General features: G+C 38.5%; 1 protein-coding gene across 1 annotated transcript; it reads right to left on the bottom strand.

The window, feature by feature from the left end:
• Positions 1 to 266: 266 nt before the first annotated feature.
• Positions 267 to 21,864, bottom strand: LOC139713918 (TBCC domain-containing protein 1-like). The gene is made up of 17 exons (XM_071625639.1): positions 21,748 to 21,864; positions 20,581 to 20,687; positions 19,847 to 19,971; positions 18,231 to 18,322; positions 17,522 to 17,630; positions 17,048 to 17,111; positions 16,349 to 16,518; positions 13,952 to 14,018; positions 13,277 to 13,397; positions 12,429 to 12,486; positions 11,370 to 11,418; positions 9,979 to 10,058; positions 5,677 to 5,799; positions 4,539 to 4,714; positions 3,288 to 3,385; positions 1,615 to 1,764; positions 267 to 403 (listed from the first exon to the last, which is right to left on the bottom strand). Exons 2-17 carry the CDS (start codon positions 20,671 to 20,673, stop codon positions 329 to 331), a joined length of 1,650 nt encoding a protein of 549 aa, XP_071481740.1. The 5' UTR covers positions 20,674 to 20,687; positions 21,748 to 21,864; the 3' UTR covers positions 267 to 328.
• Between the last annotated feature and the right edge of the window lie 1,070 nt (positions 21,865 to 22,934).

The following is a 22,934-nucleotide window of genomic DNA, read 5'->3' as shown; positions in this document are numbered from 1 at the left end:
TATATAAATCCACTGTTGCATCTGTATGTTCACTTATAAATCATAAATTGACACTATAATAACGTGCCGATTCATATCCAGATATCTGCCTTTCCACACTTTGATGCAAAGTGGGCCTTTCTTTCAGCCACAATAGCGCAGCTTCCTCCACAGGAGCATTTTACACACATTTCACACACCAACACTTACAATGTAGCTTTAATAGTACATATTGCAGCAAATTTGAATCAAGGTATTCTGAAACACAGTGGATAGAAGAGACAGAAAAGAAAAATAGATAGTAACATCCTTTGATCTTGCAATGGTCCCTTGGTGTAAAAAAATTTGGTCATTTCCCTGGTGAGAGAGACATGGGTACCAAGCCATCTAGCTCCCTCTTGTGTCCTGTTTCTGCCAGCCAAATCTGTGCACAGGAATAAGAAGATGTACACACAGGGTTATCATGTTGCATAAATTGTCGAACAGAGGGTTTACTCTTGCAAGAAATAATTTGATATGGACTTCACAAGAATATGTAGTCCCTTCGTCTAAAAACAATTTTGACCTCCCTGATCAAAATAAACTAAAAACAATTTAATCAAGTCTATGAGGTGATTTTGCTTGGATATTAGACATAAAATATGAACTGTAATCAAATCATGTATCATAAAAGGGGGAGATTTATCAGAGGGTGTTATATCTGCTTGTTACCTTCAGATAAAGTAGAAGCAGGAGAAGGGCTAGGTTTTGTGTTTCACGAGACATTTACATAAGAAACCTATTCAAATTTATGAATCTTCTTTTCCCAACTGCTACTGCATGATAAGCTTGTTCAATTCTTGCTATGAAGTATATTCATTACCCTCTACGTTAATCTTCCACTTCAAATAATTGACAGTAGTATGTGTAATGGGACTACTTAATGTACCAGGTTGGGTCGCTGCATAAAAACGCATACATGCTTCTTTGCCCTATTCATATCATCTCTGCATTACCCTACTCTGCAAGCTAATCTCAGTGAATACATAATCATTTGGTCTGAACATGTGCAACATTTTGTGAAATTTCTAAGGTTCTTTTGGTGAACTAAGGTAGGCATTCCCAGAAATCTCTTGGTGCCTGAAGGGATAATGTTAAATTGGCACAGTCAGATTTGCAAAATATCAAGAAGTTTAAGATTGCAAAGACTTTGCGATCTTTTGTCATCTGGTCACACTGACAGCCAATCTTCTCGATCTTTGGATTGAGGAGTTTTGGTCACTAGTGCATGCATGCAAGAAAGAAGAAAGAGTATGCCGCCCAACAGCTGGTGACTGTGACGTAACAATACACTCCTATTCATCACAATCACCGTGCGCTTCGGAAGCACCGCTCACAAACAGGTGGTTGACTGGTCACATGACGAAGATCGCAAAGTTTTGGTTTCTACAGGTCACACACTGGTAAAATATCGAGAAGTTTGGCAGGGGTGGGGAGAAATCTCCCTAGTTGGAGTGGGAAGTTTCCCAAGAAATTTTGCAGGAAGTTTGCGGTTACACTGGCAAAACTTAAAGATCTTAAAGATTCGAGAATCTTCAACTTTTTGAGCTTTTGCTGGTTTGACCGCGCCTTTTGTTTCCTTCAGCGTCGCCTTACCTGGAACTTGTTCTCCACCAGAGCCTGTAAATGTTTCTTCTGCTCCGCGGTGAGACTAGTCTCCTTCACAGACTGCTGCCAACTGTTGATCTGCCGGTCACGCTGGACCAGGGCTTTCTCGTACTGGACTGGCAACCCACCTGGAACCTCCTGCCCAGGTGACACAAAGAAGAGAGTTTAACAATTGAAAACAGAACAAATTTAAAGGACTGGTGAAACATGCATCTTTGACAAATGGGTCTGCATGTCATAATTGTATAAAATGGAAGTACCTTTGTGGAAACAAATCACGTCATAATGTAATTTGCAAATTTACTTTTACGTCGAGAAGAATTTTTCCATCCATCACGCTTGTACAAATGTATTTACACATCCCACAAAATCTGACAATGTGAACATGAAGGAAACATACATTGCAGATGAATTTGTACTCAGCACAATTCTTTTCTTCAAAACAAACAAACAAACAAATGCACAAACATTTGCAGTAGTGCTCTTTCCGTCAAACAACACTGGAGACATGATGCAGCTATGATGTAACAGCCTCACTGCAAAGTGCCTGTCTGATCATGCCACAGTGAAGTCACCAACACACAACACTTTATCAATGTCTTGCACACAAAGACCACCAATTAAATCATTTTGTGGAAGATTTTGTTATTGACTCTTGGATATTTTTGACTCCTGAAATGTCTTGAGCACTAGAGATGTGTAATGAGTGGAACTTCATGTACACAATACTACCACAGTTTCATGACCATGACAGCTGCTGTTGTGGATACCCAGAGAACATCATTAGGCACTTCAAAAATATATCAACGCACAGAATTATGATTGTTTTCAGATTTGTCTGGTATCTCTGAAGTGGCTAATGACATGGCTCGACACTAACTTTTTTGTTTGGTGGCCCGATGGGGCCACCAAAATTCTAAATTTCAAATTTTTCATGGCCCGAGAGAAAAATTTGGTGTCCCCCCCCCCCAAAAAAAAACAATAAAAAACATTAAAAGTCCTTTTTTTATGAGTCAAATATTTAAGTTTATGATAGTAAGAATTAGAAGTTGGACATATCTACTCATAAATAAACTTCAACAAACTTGCAACACTCACCCTCAGGCACTCATTCAGTCCTTTTCATCCATCCTTTAAACAAATTTAACTGCTAATTTCAAGCGCAAAAAGTTACGAATTTATTGACATACTTTTCAAAAAATTTTGGTGGCCCGAGGTGGGCCACCAAATTTGCCCCTTTTTAAAATCTGGTGGTCCGACTTTCATTTTTGGTGGACCCGGGCCACCGGGCCACCGTTAGTGTCGAGCCCTGCTAATGATCTATAAAAGCTTGTGTTTTTCCTGCTTTCATTTCAAAATTAATTTCCACTGAAGCTAATGTCTCTTTTCAAACACCTGCACAGTAAACTTATCAGGAATACCACGTACTAGACCATGTAATACCAAAAAACATCACTTAACGATCAGTGGTAACAGTGAAGATTGCCTGGCAATGCTATGGTAATAACAATACAAGAGCCATCCGAGAGAATAGTGCTTCCACTGAAGAAGTTACCTCAGGAAGATAAAACCATAGCTGTATTACCACTAGCACATAAACCAAATACGATGGCAGATCATATCATAGGAGTGCTGAAGGGTACAATAAGCTCTCTACTCACCGTTGTCGTACCATCCATCTCAAACGGGATGACGAATGTGTAAAATTCTTTGGGAGACATCAACTTGTAGACAGGATGCTCTTCTTGGTGGTCTGGACCTACCCCCCCCCCCCCAAAAAAAAGGCAAAAATAAAACGGATTTGATTAGTATACAGAATTTGTTACATCTGACACCATAAGGACTAAAGGTGAACATGCTAATGACAACACAGTACTTCTCCAACAACAGCAACTACTAATGTTGAAGATAATTACGATAATGATAACAATAATTATGAGAAAAGAGTAACTACTGCTCTCATTCCTACTATTGCTCTAACAAGTATGGCTTTGAGTAATGATAATGATTAATAATAACTGGGTAAGCATAATCGGAATCACTTTTTTTTCTCAATGTCATCATCTAAAAAATTACCATCATAGCAGTGATATTACTACTATCACAAAAATGCTGACTTGCCCCTCACATCTGCCAGCGTTTGAATCAAAATTTTTATTTGTCCTCACCATGGGAGCTTCCCTCACACACGTAACCAATACCAGTGACTTTGTCTACACAAATGACCATTTCAAGACACCTAATACCAATACAGACACCTCATCCATATACATGTAGATTACCACCTATAGACATCTTCCTTACACAGATTGCCAACTGCAGACACCTTACCTGCACAGAATAGCAACTATATAGAGACATTCTACCAGTACAGATGACAAAGTACTGACAGCTTATCTAAACAAATTACCAACTTACACTGAAGACACCAGATCTATACAGATTGTCAGCTACAGACACCATACCTACACAGATAGCAGCATAGACACTTTCCCTATACAGATCATCAATTACAGATACCTTCAGATTCCTACAGATACTACACAGACTGCAAAATAAAGACACCCTACCTAAACAGATTACTAACTACAGACACCTTACCTACAGATTACCAGCTATAGACACCTTACCTACACAGATTACCAGCTATAGACACCTTACCCACACAGATTACCAGCTACAGACATCTTACGTACACAGTCAGATTATCAGCTACAGACATCTCACCTACGCAGATTACTAGCTACAGACACCTTATCTTCACAGAACACCAACTACAGACATCTCACCTAAACAGATGACAAAATACTGACACCTTACCTACACAGACTGCCAATTATAGATACCTTACCTACACATACAACAAACTACAGACACTTTACCTACACAGACGGCCATCTATGACAACTTACCGACACAGATGGGGTTGTTCCATTGGCTGGGCTTGGGGGCCAGACCAATGCTTGCCATGTCATGCTGCAGCATGGGATAATGGGTGTGGTAAGGGGCCAGAACCAGGCTGTCATTGCCACCCAGCAGCACCGGGCGTGTTGGGGTCAGCATATGCAAGGTGCATAACGTTGACCCACTTGGAAAGGAAAAGTGTGTTTGAAGTGTGTTAACATTTATGTCGTTACTGCACATTAACATATCTGTATCAAAGGTGAGACAGGGTGATAAAGTTGACACTGTGTATTATAACTATAACAAACTTTCTTGAGTTGCTTGCACAACTTTGTTACATCAAAACTATATTGCAGCAAATTGCATATCCCCATCCCAAGGCAACTTCTCTACATGGACATTTCAATATTTATAACACAGGTTGGACGTGCGTTCATATTTTCCTACCGTGCAATTTCTTTGACGGGAATTGTTTTATGAATAGTTTATTTCTTTCTTTACTTAATTTGATGGCATATTACACAGATTTTACTTCCATATGGTGATAACATATTCACATGACATTTATTCTTTCTAGTTGCATCACTTTAATCATTCACATCAATGTCTCTTCACCAGCTATCAAATATTGACTCATGAAGGAATGTGACAACAGCTGCATAATTCATGCATATATGATATAAGCTGAGCCAGCTAAGATAGCTACTGAGTATATGTGGCATGGCATAGAGTGTTTTCAGTTTGCTAATTTCACAAGTTGATTGCTATATTTTGCGAAATTATCAAATCACAGAAATATTGCCTCCTACAACACAATAATTGTGTTGTACGGGTGTATCATATCCACAGTTGGAAATCACAAATTTTTCTCTTGAAAAGTGACATCACTTCTTTCCCGTTCTGTCGATATCGTTCTACATTGCATATTCAACCACTCACGAGGTGGTCTCACAAGTCCCAATTAGTGAAATATCAAATTTGGCAGGTATATGGCATTTGTGGTATAAATGAGAACTAGTATATGCCTCTCAACTCTATTTTGCGTCTGATGATCCCATATGACCAAACGATTTCTGAAAATTCACGTAACTCAATTCTCTTCTCATGAAGGCCAAATGTTAACTATAAAATCAGAGTTCTTCCTACCTCACAGTGAATCTCCCTGCAGCCGCTATGACTGTGACATGCTCGCAGCCAATCAGATGGACCGATGTCTCCACTGCACCCAGCACTACGGTTGTGTGTCTGCACTTCTCTATGCTGGCAAATCTATAGAAAGTGTGGTGCATGAAAACAATCATGGCTTTTAATATCAACAGAGTGAAAACGTTGCAACATTTGGGACACAATCTCAAACAATCATGAAGCCTATTAATACTTACTAAAAGAACATGCTGGAAATATATATTGTACAAAGATTTGGTTTACTTGATATTTTCTATCTGAAATTTGAACTACACGCAACGTTAGATGGAAGAAGCAACTGTTTTGCCTGCAGTCAACATGGCTGCACAACTGCTGTTTCAAGCATACTTTTAAGAAAATCCTCTGCCTGTAGCATCGAGACACTATCAAATGGCACACATTGATTTGAAGAAGTTTCTGACAGATTGAGGTGTTAGATATGGTATGGTTGGGTGTTCATCACACCGACCACCTAACGTTTTTCTATCAATAGAAACGTGAAAAATATCACAATTTGCCTGAAATTTTACTCACGTGTGGAGAAAATACTCCGGATTCACAAGCGTGTACTGAAAATACGAATCTGAGGCATGCGCTCTAGATGGCGGCTTCGAACGCGTGGGGTGTCATTTTTTCCGCACTCAGTTGCCCTGTTCATTTGAACCGACCACCCCACCCTCTATTGACAATACGTATAAAGCGTACTTAAATGCGTTTTTTGACAAGCTGCTGTTTTTTTCTAGCCCTCATTTTTTCCCCAATAATATTTGAATATATTTTGAATCCTTTGATATTACTTTTGAAGGACTTTTGATGAATTTGAATTGATTTTCATTAGCAAACTTTTCATTGTAATTTAAATAAATTAGATGAGTTGGTAATTGAACTGTTTTTTGTTTTGTTTTTTCACATTCATTTCTCGTTTTTGCTTCAACTCGTACAACCTTCATGCCTCTCAGTCTTTCGCATTTTTTCTTTTTTCATATCATGCAAAACAATACACGCTCATACATTACTGATAATCTTGCACAAGTTAACACCAACATTTCACAAAATCATGTTTACTATTATTTACTATTTTAAATCATCATCCATTCAAAATGAATAAGAATACACACGAGGTACACTTAGATACGTTGTATGTTTTTTAGATGTATTTGAATTTAATACATTTTTTTTTATTTTTCTCTTTCATTCTCTTTTAATGACAAGGACATTTGAAGTCATCATTTTCTCCGTACATTGGCTGCTCCGCACAACACTTCTGGTGAACCCAGTGATCGCATCCTCTCACATCACATGCCACCCAAGTGAAAATTTCGACGATGTTCTTGTTGCGGTTTGGGGGTGTGTTGCTCCTGCACACACAACACGGATTTGCATCGCTGGCGTCATCATCTTCGCTGGCACTATCATCGTGGTTACGTGAACGAGAAAAGAGCTCCCTGTTTGTAGTGATGGCGGATGGTCCTGGTTGACTTTCAGTCCTTGGTGCCTTCTTCTTTCCAGATGTCTTTTGCTTCCTCTCGTTTTCCACACGTATGAGTTTCATTAAAATCCGGTCTTCTGTGATGCACACTCCCGATGCCCTATACTTGTCTTTTCCTCTCTTTTCTTTGGCTTGAGGCGGGCTAGGGGTTCTCGTTTGGAGGAAAGCTTTGCAAATGTTGCCATCCTGTTGAGGGCCGTCCCCCATTGGTCCCACTTGGTCGGTTTCTTTGTTCGTCTCTCGAGGGCCCTGAGACTTCTCTGATGGGGTGACGAGGGTGCTCGTCTTGGTCATGACTTGAATGCGTATGGCATCAGGATTGAATGGGAAAATCCTTGACTTCCGGAATGCCGATTTCAGATTGTCTTCCCACATAGCTGTCCAATATGCCACGGAAGAAAGGCGTCCAACGTCATACCGTGTGATCATCTCCCCTGGGTGATTTTGCATGAACTTTGCACATTCGGAGAAGTATGCCTTCTTCATCGAAGAGAAACAGACAACATCCAGTGGTTGTAGGACATGGCTCGTATGAGCAGGGAGAACAAAGAGGAGGACTTGGTGCTGTCTTGCGTATTCTATCACGGGCATTGAGATGTGTGAGGTGTGGCCATTGTGGAGAAGCATCACAAACTCATCGTCAGCTCTGGGAGGGAGAGATGGGATGAAGTGATTCTTGATGAAATCTTTGAATATCTCACCGTTACTCCATCCGCTGTCTGACATGGCCATTTTGGATCCTGGGAGTGTGTCTCTCAAAAGCTCGGGCATGCATCTCTTCCCTTTGAACACATAATAATGGGGTAATGCCCTCCCTGCTGCGTTGCCACATGCCAGCATTGTAGTTGTTGCGATCCGGTGTGAGACGACGGAGTTTGTCCTCTTTTCAGGGGCTTCACTAACAACCCGGGGCGGACGATGATCAGCGTTAAAGTTTGTTTCATCCATGTTGTAAATGTTGCTTGGTTTGTCAGTGAGAAGGTACTTGTCTATCACTCTCTCTAGTTCAGAGAAGTAGTTGGTGAGAATCTCTGGGTTTGTTGCTCTCGCACGCTTCATCTCCAGTCTACTTGGTGATGCCAGGTGGAGGGCAGGCCATCGCCGCATGAAGTGCCGAAACCAGTTATTCGACAAGCGTCTTCCTTTCTGGGATATGGGCCCCCTGCCAAGGACATCCACCATGTCGGTAGCCAACAGAATCACCTAAAAGAATGAGGAAAAAATGAATAGAAAAATAATCAATTTCAAATATTATGTATGTTTTCCAATTCTTAACGTCGCATAATGAAATGAAAATCTGTTTAGACATGAAATCTCTTTCTCCTCTTTCATAAAAAAGAGTGTTGAGTTTATAGCTACATGAGTTGAAATAATACAAAACATATTTACCTGGGTTTTCGTAAGGCCGTAACCATAAGATGACAATTTCATTAGATGATCAACCAGGGCCCTTTCCGCCTCTTGGGGCAAGACAGTCCCCCTTCCCAGATCTTTGCTTGACTTTGAATGCCCCCTCAACCTGTCCAGCAACGTTGATTTTGGAACCCCACATCTTAGTGCTGCTTTTCTACACGAGACTCCTTCATGAACAAGCTCAAGGGCCCTCTGAAGTCTTTGTTTGGGGTAGCTTCTACGCCCAATGAAGCGGTGTGGTGTAGGCTATATAAGAAAGTAAAACAGAAGGAACAGATTATAAACAGTGTTTTTTCATTAGCATTAGTTGGATTAATTTTTTTCCTTCCTTTACCGCAATTTTGGAACAAGACTTTAAATTTATCAAATCCCATCTAATGTTTCCATCTATTTTTTTTTTCACATCTAATGATTATCAGGTATCAACTCTTGCCCTCTTTTGTCTCTCTCTCTGTCCTTTCACGCCTCTCTCTCTATCCTCTCGTCCTCTTTTTCACTTTTGTCACCCTCTCACGAGCTTGTATCTATTTGTATGTGAATATTTTAGCTTTATTACAGGCCTAGAGTCTACATCAACAACAGTAATTGTGAAAGCTCGATCATGAACTTCTAAAGTTTTTAAATGTAAAGATAATTAGAATCTAACATGATTCTCTGTTCTCTATGACTGCATTACAAGTTTCGTTTAGTATGAAATTATTAAATGTTTGACCGTACGGTCGTAGCGGGCGACAAAATAATGATGTCATGTGTACGTGCACGAAGCAGCGGAGTTTGAGAGAGAGCGGCATAAGGACAATTTTGCGGTCAAAATCGTCAAATTTATCACGGAAGGATACTCTACATCTAACAACGAGTCAGCAAAGGTAGTTATACACGATAGGTATTATTCGGTTTGGCAAATTTCGGTAATTTAGAGGGAATACTTACTTGTTTTCGCCTCATTTTACTCGGTAGCGTAGCCCAGTGAAGAATCGAACACCATTGTGCGTAGTCCCATGCGTACATTTTCTTTCTGTACGCGCAATGCCATTATAGTGCGCGGTCGGTTGATATGGACCCGGTCGGTGTGTTGAACACCTACCATACTGTGGAAAGATTTGTCATTTGACATCTTCCCCTCCCCCCTCTTTTTTAAACAGGGTTATGCATTTGCAAAGTAGCTCTAAGTGCAAAATAAAGGACAAACATGTCATCTGAATTAAATAGCCTAAGAATATACTGTTTGAATTCTTCTTTGTATGGAACAGTGTGCCTGGTTGATATCATTTACTGACAGTTGCTGGTCCCCTGGGGTGAACCACATAGGGTTGGCATCATTTGCACGTATGCCAGAATGGCATAGTCAAGCTCTAACATACCTGACAGGGGACAGTAAGTAGATGTAGGAGTAGTGGCATCGGTGAACTTTGACCCTGGAATCCACCAGAATCTGTGAGCTCTGTGCAATACATCAATGAATACAAACCAATGGCAATATGAATAATTGCTCTGACAAAGGACAACAAACTCAATGCAAGCTACATGCAGGGGTGTATCCAGGATTTTTTCTGGGGGGGTCGTAATCAAAATTTTTGGACCTTTGCCTTTGCGAGGGAGCGGAGCGACCGAGCGGGGGGAGGGTGTGGGAGGGGGGTGTCCCCCCTCCCACGGTAGGGAGTTTTTGAATTTTGTATCTTAAAATGGGGCCATTTGGTGCATACAAAAGTGACTTTTTCGGCATGGCAGCGCGGCTTAGAAATAAGGTAAATTATGGCATATTAAAACTAAGTTACGAAATTTACGAGGTTTTTGACAATTTGCTGGAACACCGGTCACTTTTTTTCCCTGTTGTAGGCCTATATAGAGTAAAAAGCCCTCAAAAAACAAAAATGTCTTTTACAAAAAGTGGACCTTTTGAAAATTTGGGGGGGTCGTACGACCCTCCCGACCCCCCCTTGCATACACCCATGACATGCATGGCCCAGATGAAGTCTTATATGAAGGTTGTCCTGAGGCCTGGTCATAAACCTAGACCATGATGGCTCTGGTCAGAGGCCTGCTTGTACACTGCCTCTGAAGCCAAGACCTGTTTAATAAACAAAGGCCAACTCATGTATAGACTTGCTCTCTGAATCTCGTAATCATATTAATGGGCCTGGTACAGAAATAGACATTTGCAAAAGAGTGTTGCAGTCAGAAGCACATTATATTATAGTCTTAATGACAGTATGCTAGCATCACAGTGGTATAAAAGGGCTTTCCAATGTACCTTTATCATTCACCAAGTACTGGTCATACATGTACATGTGTGCCAATAAACGAGCCACCTTTCATGGCAAAGGAAAATATACTGTAGCTATTATGCAGAGCCAAGTCCTTGTTTTCCTTTGTGTCCTAACTTCTGTTTTTTAAACCTCTAGTCATGTTACAACTACAGGCCACTCAGGACCAATTCTTCACGGCATTATGAAAATATGTAATTCAAAGCTAATATTTGCCTTGCAATCTGTGTACATATGAGACTTTGTGCAAATGTACATCTGCTGTGTGTTTAACTGCATACGCTATTTGACGAGAATGTTGGTGTTACTTTGCAAAAATGTGAAAATAAAAAAGTGTTATGCTCTCCTGGAAATTTATGATTTTGAGATATGAGGTCTTGTCTGCCCACAGATGATACACAATTTTAGAGCGATTGCCCGAAATGATCAGACACACTTTTTTCAATATAACACACATTCTCCTACTGCACAATGTATATCTGCTTTACCTTGGCAAGAGTTTGCTTGGAAATCTGAGACAGGATGACCAGCTGTGAGCTTTGGATGTAGAAAAGGAGATGAACAGTAATTAAAATGTATATTAGATAGCATCAATGACCACTACGGAGATAGATCATTTTATATAACGCCTGAAGAGATCCTTGTCATTTGATTGGTTGTTTGACATTGATCATTTGGCCCATTTCACTACGACGTCATCACCCTTGCAATTGTGGCTCCATTTACTGTGCAATTTTGGATCCATACGATTTGCTCCACTGCACGCTCACTGAGAGCCCGGCACGCGATATTTTTTTTTCCAAATATGGGAAAGGCATTTATTTGTCTTGGTGACTTGGATAGACGGCACACTATGCGTGTTGCGTTTGCAGTGTGTGTATGCGACAGCGCGCTAGCGTAACAAGCGCTCAGTGAGCACTCTCGCGATCTCAGATTCTCTCGTTTCCAGATTAATAAAACATCAAATGAAAAGGATCTATTTTAGGCGTTATATAAAACAAAAAAATAAATGTTTTTCATTCGTGCTATGGACAGAATATTTCATTCGGTGAAAGATGAAATGTAGATCCATTCAACTCGGCTGCGCCTCGTTGAATGGATCATTCATCTTTCACCTCATGAAATATTCTGTCCATTGCACTCATAAACATTCATTATTTGTATACTATATAACAATTAGATATGTTATACAATATACACTATATTCCAAGCTTACACAATATGATACTCTATGGGTATTCCAAATATGCCGACAGATTTGAGTATAATGAATATTATTAATGCAAACTAATCCTCTTGATAGCTTCATCTTTCTTGCCTGGAAGTCACATTTACCGGCAATTTGTGCTTAATCCTTTTTACAACTCCTTACAGTACAAGTTATATATCCACGTTAGTGTGAGTGGGTTCCAATTCATTTTCCCCCATCGAATACATGCACTAAACAATCACAACTCAAAAACAAGGATTCCCCCTCAAGTGAAGTAAATTGGCTTTTAAAAAAAAAGAAAGAAAGAAAAGAGGTAATTTCTACAGTTTCTACTCACGTTTTGGGGGCTTTATTACAGTTGGTTGCCACTCTACCTCTCTTGGTTCCATCCTCACCTAGAAGAAACCAAGCATCCAGCAAAGAAAGAAGAAATAACAGTAGAATGACATATTTCTTCTTACAAACACGGAAAAGATAAACAAGACAATATTTGCTTCAATTTCAACCAAAACTCTTCATTGAGATACTTTGCAGTTCAAAAATTTTTTATCAAAAACTTACTTTTTAAAAAAAATAAAAAACAGACTAAAACACTCTAAACTTTTTCAGAGTATATAAGGATGAAGAGTGCATTTTGAACTATTTTATATACACGTGTATGATGAGAAAGATATAGCAAAACTGTGGTCTCACTTGCTAATTTTCTGAACAATAACAACAGTAATGTTGTAATAGCTACACATCATTTCTTTTGATTTCTCTTGATTTTCCTCAGGAAAAGAGTCCATTAGATTCCTTCTTTGCACTCAAACAAAAATGTTTCCCAATTCCTCCACCTCCATTCCTGCTTACAGACCCGAGTTACTCAAATTTATTGTAGCAGAAACTACCATTATTCCATAAATTTTGCAAGTAAAATATTTTGCATATTGGGACTGGTAAGATAATTTTGCAAGTTACCTTGCAATCAAGAATCACAATGAAGAAATGAGAAGGAATTATTCCTTGGTATTCCTCTTCAAGAGAAAAAGTTAGCAATTTCCAACATCTGAGACGATAATATGTGTCATATAACTGCAATTTGTGAATTTTGCCACAAGCAGTCTCTCATTTCACTATACCACACATACAGTACTCATATATATAAGTCCTTCTTGCTCTAACTACATGACTCTTGATACCGACCTGCTGTTGACCATGATAGTCTGTGTCCAGACTGGATGCAGCCCGTGATTCCAAATGGATTACTGCCAAGACTACTCCTCACCCATGACTCAAATGTCTTGAAAGAGAATGCCTGGGTTATCTGCTCAACACAAAGAGAGAGAGAAAACAAAATCATATCACTTACATGCATATTCATTATTGTGAAAGTAGTAATACAAGAAAGAGAAGCAGTAGTAGAAGTAGCAGCAGCAGTAGTAGTAGTTTCAATAACAGTGGTTATCTGTACTGTAGAAAAAGAATGGAGGATAACAATCATCACCATCAGCAGGAACATTATTACCAGATTATAATGAGTATTACTAGTATTTTCATTTATTCCAGGTACATTTATTTAAGCTACTCACTTCAGTGCGTATTTCTCATTTATCCTATTATATCATATGACATTGGTAAATACATAAGATTTTAAATGAATACAGATCCTACAATATTTTGAATAAGGATAACACAGAATAAAAAGAATAAAAATATTTCACATATCCAGCACAGCAGGTTAAAATCATTTTAAACATACACTGGATTTTTATGTAATTCTTACAGTATGGATAAAGCAGAAGAAAAATTATTATACAATACTTCACATATCCAGGACTTTAGGGTCAGACTATTTAAAATCTACACTGGATTTATTACCTTAGAATATCCACTCCTTGACTGCATCTGCTGATGAAGAGCTATCTGATGCACAGGTTGGATGGTCCTTGGGATAAGAAACAAACAAACATATTCACATGATCAATCTCTACCATGTCCCAACAACTTTTTTTATGCCTCCGCCAACGAAGTGGCCGGAGGCATTATGTTTTCGGGTCGTCCGTCCGTCCGTCTGTCCGTCCGTACGTCCATCCCATTTTGTTTTTGTCGATATCTCAAGAACCGTGAGGTGGTTTTGCATCAAACTTGGTATGAGGGTATATTCTGGGGGATAATACTTTGTTTGGATTTTAGGGTCACAGGGTCAAAGGTCAAAGGTCACAGGTTATTTTGTGAAAAAAAGGTTGAAATTTCATGTTTTTCTCCATATCTCGCAAATGGTTCAAGGTATCTTCATGGAACTTAGTATATATGCATGTACCGATGGGCAGTGATTATCTAGGGAAGGTGGGGGTCATGGGTCGAAGGTCAGGGGGTCAAAAGTCAAGGTCAACTCCTCAAAATATCACTACTTTCCTTATATTTATGCAATGCCTGAAGGATTTTTTTTAACTTGATGTATGCATCTATTACCCAATATATATTCTGTGGGAAGCTTCTTGCCAAAAGGTCAAAGGTCAAAGGTCAAGTGAAAGTACTAAATTGCACTTCTTCCTCCATATCTCAAAAGTAACCCAAGGTATTATCATGAAACTTACATATTTATGCATGTTCTACCTAACAGTGATTCTCTTTGGAACTGTGAGGTAAAAGGTCAAAGGCCAGGTTTAGATAATACTATTATACCATTTGATACTGAAATTATACTTTTTCTCAATACCTTGAAAATTGTTCAATGCATAAACTTATAAAAGGGTCAAAAGTCAAGTAAAAATCATCAGTTCCCCCAAATACCTGCACTCTGACGTTTTAATCATTCATCCAATTGAACCTAGTTCTAGGAAAGTGAACATTCAGCACATTTGTGGCAAACCTGTCATTTTGATATTTTGCCAATTGTGTGAAACTGTCATCACACATTGTCAAGACATTGTACTATAGACCTATTAGGAGAACCATGCATTATGGCAGAGGCATACCAGTAGCCGTAGCGACATTTCTAGTTTTCCATAAACTTTGCACAGCCAGCTTTGGAATATATCTCCACACATTGCATATTAAAGTGAAGTGCTCAAGCTACAACTGCTGATGTCTTTGACACATCGTTGCTGGGGCGACAAGACCTTGTATCTACAAAATGTCAAATGTTCAGGAGAGCAAATAAACATGGCAGCCAAAGCACTATATCAAATGGGAAAGCCTTTCCTTTGACAAGCAATGGTGGCTTCATTTTGGGGGTAAGACAGCTAGGATTTGGACAGGACATCACTCAACTGATCATCTAACCATTAATCCAAAAAGTTCATTTCACCAAAATTTCAGATACGGGGTCTTGTCGCCCCAGCGACAATATGGCATTTTGAGTCACTATCAAAAATTGCAAGCCAGGGGGGTGTTTCATCAACGTTTGTCAGCGCTGACAACTTGAATCACCATAGTAACAGTCAGTGACCAGAGCATCTCAGCCAATCAAAACCAAGGATTTTGCTGAAATTGGTCAGTGCTGACAGTTGTCAGCGCTGACAAACACTGATGAAACACCCCCCAGATGACATCCTTCTTGGCTTATTACATCACAAACACATGCGGCCAGTTTATGACAAGGCAATATGAAATGGCAAATTTGACTTGTAACATTGACTTGTAACATTGCCATGTAGAATTTGCCTGCACGTCAGTGAATAATTGTCCTTGTTTCCTCTGTGGTATTTGGGATAAAATAAATGGCGATTTCAATCACTCTTGATAGACTTCACATAGATATTCTAAAATCCAGTCAATGGATTATGCACATTTCATCTGCATAGATATATGTTACAGAAGCATATGCCAACAGACATCCAAAAATGAACGCACACTTTCTATACTTGTAGGTGTGTGTACGATATGCTTACTATACAAGTGTGAATTTTCGCATGAGTAATTTTTCATGCTTGGCCTTGTAAAATGAAGTTTGGGTATCTTTAATTCCATGGAATCAAAATATAGAGCAGGTTCGACTGTTTTTATCACCACTTTCATGTTGCACAAAATGCGCAATGATTTCCATGTTAACAGCATTTGTCTGAGTCCAAAAACAGCTTTATATCATCTTTTTGTTTTAATATGAAATCCACCCTGTGTGGCTCAACAGAGTGTGTTGTTTGAACAGGGTGCAAGGTCATGACGTTTGTGCACAATGCTCCCATTAACAATCACATCATGCACAGCCATGCTCTTTCAGAGGAAACAGCTGGCATGAAACTAAAGCTGAAATCAAAAGATGGTATGACTCACTTGTTTTTGTTCGTGGTCCCTTCCAAGAGAAAACTCAGAGCCTCGACGGACTGAACAGAGAGGAGGACATCATTGGCTGTGCTGGAGTAGGAGTCTGCCTCAGCCAGTAGGGCTAGGATGTCGCTCAAGTAGTTCAACACAAACACAAGATGGTTGCTCTCATCCATATTCTGTGGTGGAAATCATAAATAAGGCATAATAAGGTCGTCCAGTTGTTTACTCTGTTTTCTAGCAATCATTAAACTGTATTCATACAAAGAGAGAGACAGAAAGTTACAGCATAAGAGAACTGCTTGCCAGAGTAATCCTGTGAGGAGAATGCCATTTATGAATGGACGTCAGGTGTATGGTAATAGGGGTTTTGGTACTGAATATCGGTGAAGCACTGTGTAAACCACATACAATATTCCAGGGCTGCACACTAACCCATTTTTTCTACTGGTCCAACCTGTCTGTAGGACCAGTAGGTACCCAGTTTTCCCATGTTTTACTGGTCCATTCCTGAAAAAGTTACTGGTCCGAAAGTGATTTTTTTTTTGTTACGGGTCAGGAACTGTCGGACCAAGGCCAGTGTGCAGCATTGCATATTCACAACATCCTATTCATAATGTCTCATAGCCTTATTCTGGAAGGTTCCAGTACGGCTTAAACAAAAAGAACAAGGCACACAACCGTCATACATATGTCAATAACCCTGACCTTCGTTGACGACCCTGGCGATGTCCTTCCATCAATGTCCGGTGATCTTGACCTTGATGGCCATCTGAGTTTGCATGGTCAAAGGATTACATATAACTGGAAATGGAACAATCAGGTATGTATCTAACACTGGAAGCATCATTGCACAGTAAAAAAGAAAAGGAGTTAAACAAACATTTCTTAAAATAACTATCATTTCATAAATCAAGGCTTGACACTAAAATTTATTTTGAGGGGCCTGTTAGGGCCTGAAAAATCATCAAATTTCAATTTTATTATTTTTTTGTGGCCCCTCAAAATTAAGAAAAATACAGAAATTCAAATCATACTTAATTAATCAAACACTAAAAAATAAGATCAGAGTAGCTAATTTTGCATGTTGTTAAATTTGCAAAGAGCAACCAATTTGCCAAATTCACCAAAGTCACAAAAACAAAAACCTCACAAAATATAGCCACTCCTAGAAAAGGATACTCTTCACCAGCCACAAGTGAAGACCTGAGAGATATCTTGTGGAGTTGTTGCAGGAAGAGGTAGAGAAGGAACTGGAGTGTGTCCACTGAGAGTGAATTCCTCCATACATCTGGGTGATCAAAAAAAGGATATTTTGTTCCATTGTTCATCTTATTCACACACAGCAAGAACATGGAGTCTATTGGATGTTACAATGTAAACATGTGAAGACAACATACAGTCCTGTTTTTTTTCTTTTTTTTTTTTTGTTTCTTAAATATTCAAATCATTCTTGATATGACATTTTTCTTCACTTTAAATGCTTACTTGATCTATTGTCAATTATGGTGAGCTGCATTATTTATGAATGCATTTTCAACACTGTATTATCTCCTGCAGCAACAAACTAAAACTGAAGTCTGTTTCACATCGTTTCTAATGCACTGAACCTAATTCATAATGCTTCCATTCCTATAGGCTGACCAATATCACTGATGTTTGTATACAAATATAATATCCTCATTCTAGTTAAGGCTACTAGTAAAAAACAGTGTCATTCTCCAAAAAGAAAGAAAGAAGAAGAAATAAAATGGATCTTCTTCAAGAAAAACAAACAAACCTAGATATTCCTTTTTCTATTTAAGGTCTATAAAAATATTTCTGATGCATCTTTGTTTGGCTATGTCCCACTTTCATTCCTGTATAGAGAAATGAGATCATTCAGACTGACCTATCGTCTTTGAGTTTTGCACAGCCCCCTCATGGTACTGTAGCCTCTCCTCTGGATTGTGTTCTGTCAGCAAATCAAAGCCTTCAAAATACCTGTTAGGAGAGATAGCAAAATCAAATTAATTCCAATCATTACACGCTAATAGCATTGCAAACATGGTAATAGTCCACTTGTGGAAGTTCACCCAGCTGTCGTTACTTATTGCGGCTAGGTGGCAATGGCTTTTAGAATGATGTGTTTTGTTTTGCTATATAACAATGTGACATGAGCACTACATTTCAATGAAATTAAAATGCTATTGGTGTCTCCCTATTACTTAAGAAATAATGAAGTGTTTTGTTTTGTTATTTTTGATAAAATGGCAAACTACTATATGACAATGTGACATGAGCACTACATTTCAATGAAATTAAAATGCGATTGGTGTCTCCCTATTACTTAAGAAATAAAAAACCAAATGAGCTCATTACCTCCTTCTGTAAATGCCACAATATATGCCACTGAATCTAGAGATACATGTACATGTACAGTGTATGGTACATTTGCCTACAAGTTGTTGTCCTAGTCACAAATATAAGGGAATTTGCATCACAATTGAAGGTTGATACCTTTAACTTGCCATACTGCTGGCAATTTCAAATTACTTAATTCATACAAACAAAATATCTTTTGGAAAGCAAGTCCCTGTGTCAATGTTTTTATTCTTTATCATAATTTCAATCTTTGCATTAAGTGTTCTGTGCTGGAATTTAATTGACGATATGACACGCTTATTTATGATAATCACAATATTTGCTTTACGGAATGGGAAGACGCATCTACCGTGTTCATACCATTCTCACAATTTATCATTAGCTTTGATTACCGGTACTACCGGTATACATTGTATTTGTAATTCAAGCTTAACCCGACACATTCTACTCTCTAACAGCTTTCATAAAAGTCCCAGGTGCACTCACAGTAAATCCAATCATAACAGCCATGTCTACACCTATCCAAAAACTTGTAGTTATACTAACTACGAGCGCAAAAATTCCTTCCCCTAACCACGACAAAACTTCGATGCCGTTCACACCTACATGCAGTTAGCAAAACCTCGAGGTAAAGCTAACTACGATAGAAAATAAAGGGCGCCTAGTTTCCACATAGGGTTGCGCACTATTGTGGAAAAAACTGAGCGTCGTGGTTAACAAAACTCCGTTCACATCTGTCATAGTTTAAGCGCGCTGCCACAGCGCGCTTGTATACGCGCTTAAACCACGACAACACCCTAAGAAATCTTGTGGTGTTGTCGTGGTGTCTTCGCCTTAAGGTTTTGTCGTGGTTTTCTAAACTGCATGCGTCTACATCTACGCTAACTTGGAGTTTAGTGCCTCGTAGTTTACAAAACCTCGAGGTTTAGAAAACCTTAAGGTAAAGGGACCTAGGTGTGAACCTCACTATTGTCTGTGACTTCCCACAAAATACCCATACATCAGGGCAATAGGTAAAAGGAAACATTGCGGATAACAATAAAGTATCTTGCTACTGGCTACATTCTCTCCCCCCCCCCCCCCCCCCTTCTCTCTCCATTTCTTGACTGAACATTTTTCAGTGCTGCAATTGTGAAAACTTACATCCATGCCAGGTCCTCTAGTAAACCCAGCTTATTGCAGGCAATGTGTTTCCATGTTGGGTAGCTCAGTCTTGGACATCCGGCCTTGCCTTTGTTACGGGCATAGTTGGCAATCTTCTTCAGGTACTGCAGAAAATGAACATATATATTTTTAAAGCTTCACCACTGCAGTTTTCTGATGCAAACTTTGCTCTATAAATACAGTACTATGCCATAGAACATTCTTGTGATGCACACTTTATGGGTGCACAAAATTTATTAGATCTGTTATTCATGAATGTAAGAATTTGATCCTTGCTATTAACAAAATGATAAACGCAATGACTTACATAATGCTAGTACTACAGCGCACATACTCTCTCAGATAATCATCAGATTGGACTGTAACATTAGGAAGAACCTGTATTCATTAATTGCTGTGCATATATGTGAATACACAAACTCTTCCAGGCAAAACTGGTGCATCTACATCTGATCATCTTGACATTTTATGAAATACCGGTACATGAAAGTAAGACTAATCTGCTGGCCTGAAAAGGAGAGAAAATAATTGAAATATATGTGATTATCTTAATAATATCTATAAAAAATGTTTGTCTTCTAATGAGTGTAGTATCAATGGAAAGATTTTTTTTTCTGTATTTGATGACCATATTTTACTCTTTAGCAAATTTGAAATTGACATACATATTGGTTTTTGCATTTAAACCCAATCTTCATGAACAAAATACTTACATGTAGGCTGAGCTTTGGGTGAGGAGGGACAGGAAGAATGCCTATGTTGAAGGAGTCAAATTTCGGCCACAAGTTGGCAGTTGGGTGAGCCATGCCGAACGAGACCTCTGCTCATGGCGCCATTCATATGTTTGAAAAAAAAATATATATATATATATTTGCAGTATCATTAATTTGTAGTAAATCTACAACTGTATGCTGATAGTGATAGAATATCAAAACATCATATTGCATGATAAGATGACAGGAAAAAAAAAATCATGTTACCTAACGTTAAAGAAATCTTGAATTGTCTACAGTATGTGCCCGTATTTGCATTTTATTAATACGGTACAATAAATTTGTCTATTAAAATGGGCCTTCAAGATGACTGATCCTTAATTCTTGTTTCAGGTGAAAACAAAAAAAAAACTGCACAAAAGTTTGACCTCCAATGTCAAAATTTGACAACACGCAAACGCATAAGTTTGATTTTTTTTTTAAAAATCAAGCGAGCCAAACACCAAAAATAATCTTAATTCTTGTTATTTCAATAGGCCTACAATATCTCAAATTCTAATTGAGTAATTCTAAATTAAATGTTGACCTAATCAGCTATTATAGGTTATCTAGAGCTTCTAGTAGGTCTAGACCTAATCAATCATTACTCAGATTTTAATTTTCATTTTTCGACACGTTAATCACTAACCATTAGATACTATAGACCTACAATCAAAACCATTAAAAACAAAATTAGAATCTATATTCTTCCAAGTCCAACTCCGCAAAATGTTTCTGCTTCACACTAGAATCCTACTTCATTACATTAGTGTCAGGACAGTAGTGACATGAGTCATGACACTACAATTTGCAAAATGATGTAATGTCAGTAACATTATGCGTATGATATATCCTTGTCCTCGATGCCGAAAACATAAGATAAGATGAACTCCATGATCGACAGCTTACTGTAATCAATATTAAACAATTGCCTAAACAAATTATCCTGAACATGACGACAACCTCAGTATGTGGGACTGTTAAAAATGTGGTAACTACCTATAAACAATGTTTGTATGCTTCACTTCACACACTAGACACCATGCGATAGATACAATCGATACGAATTTGATGTGATCAGAAAGATGAATCATTTGATGTATCTTATTTCTAACCACACAGACTTACATTTTTTCCACGAAGCTCCAAATGCAATGCGCTGGACTGCTGCTATCTCCTATCTCATAATCTATACTCAAATCCCAATCGCGATACTCACTCGCGATCGCGCTCACAGTCCCAACTGTCGGCTCAGATCAATTCGTTCACTTGTAATTGTACGTACCTAGCTATTCACACAACGTGTCGATCCGTCCACTCGTTTGACAATACGCGACACCGGCATCCCACCAATCCCGTCCCACGGCCTAGGAGTGGAGCTTGCTGGGCCTGGGAGCTGAGATTGGGAGATTGGGCCGATTACAGAGTCCATATGTCATATGGGGAATAAATCCGAAATAAAATGCAGCAGCTATATTAGTGAAATACATCAGCAAAGTTTGAGGAAAATCCAACAATCTGCTAAAAAGTTATTTAAAGTTTGGTTAAAGGTTGCAGCCAGGTGCATTTATACTGGATGAGACTACTATACAGTCCATGGTGTCACATATTATGTTACGGTACAATGATAAATAAAGAAATAAATGTAAGAGGTTACCACAAAATTTCATTTTTTTTTTTTTATATAGGCTAAAAAATACACATTCATCCCTTCACTTGTTACTGACATATATGATTACATATGTACCGGTACAATGATAAATAAAGAAATGAATGTAAGAGATTTCCACAATATTGTTTTTTTTTTGTTAATATATAGGCTAAAAAGTACACATTCATCCCTTCACTTGTTACTGACATAATGATTATTTAAGGGTAGTATAATTCCCCCTATTTTTGAAAGAGGAAGTATAAAGTGCCCTTCACCTAAAAGTGAAAATGTGTCCAATTTTCTCTATATCATTTTCCATCGGGTTTTCCATACATGATACACATAAAGTGCTGTAGTCTCCTCATCTGGTGGTGGCTGCATAAAGTCTTTTGAATTCAAAACTTTTGAGGATCTGTCCAATTTACCTAAAACTTCACTGATATGTTCTAGTAATATCGCTGCATAATTTCGATGAATTCTTAAATATTTTGGGGTCTTATTCCACTCTATAGTCAATTTCCACATTGAAAGATATCAACATCGATCAAAATATTGCCAGTATAGGAGTGTATCAAAATGCTTACTCATGAGCAAACAAAATGAAAATGAATTTTTTAAGATATTAAAATTCATAAGGAATATATGAGAAATGGGTATATTGCCT

The sequence above is a fragment of the Diadema antillarum genome, unplaced genomic scaffold, assembly GCF_040938485.1.
Source record: "Diadema antillarum isolate AM-2024a unplaced genomic scaffold, OU_Dant_1.0 seq00002098_RagTag, whole genome shotgun sequence".
NCBI lineage: Eukaryota > Metazoa > Echinodermata > Echinoidea > Diadematoida > Diadematidae > Diadema > Diadema antillarum.
This window is presented reverse-complemented; position numbering and strand designations above follow the sequence as displayed.

Excerpts from the sequence above, each read along its gene's own strand:
- LOC139713918 (XM_071625639.1), bottom strand. The coding sequence starts at position 20,673 with ATGGCTCACCCAACTGCCAACTTGTGGCCGAAATTTGACTCCTTCAAC. Across the intron at positions 18,323-19,846 it reads CTAGAGGACCTGGCATGGAT|GTATTTTGAAGGCTTTGATT; the intron begins GTAAGTTTTCAC and ends CTCTCCTAACAG. Across the intron at positions 3,386-4,538 it reads GAACAACCCCATCTGTGTCG|GTCCAGACCACCAAGAAGAG; the intron begins GTAAGTTGTCAT and ends GGGGGGGGGTAG.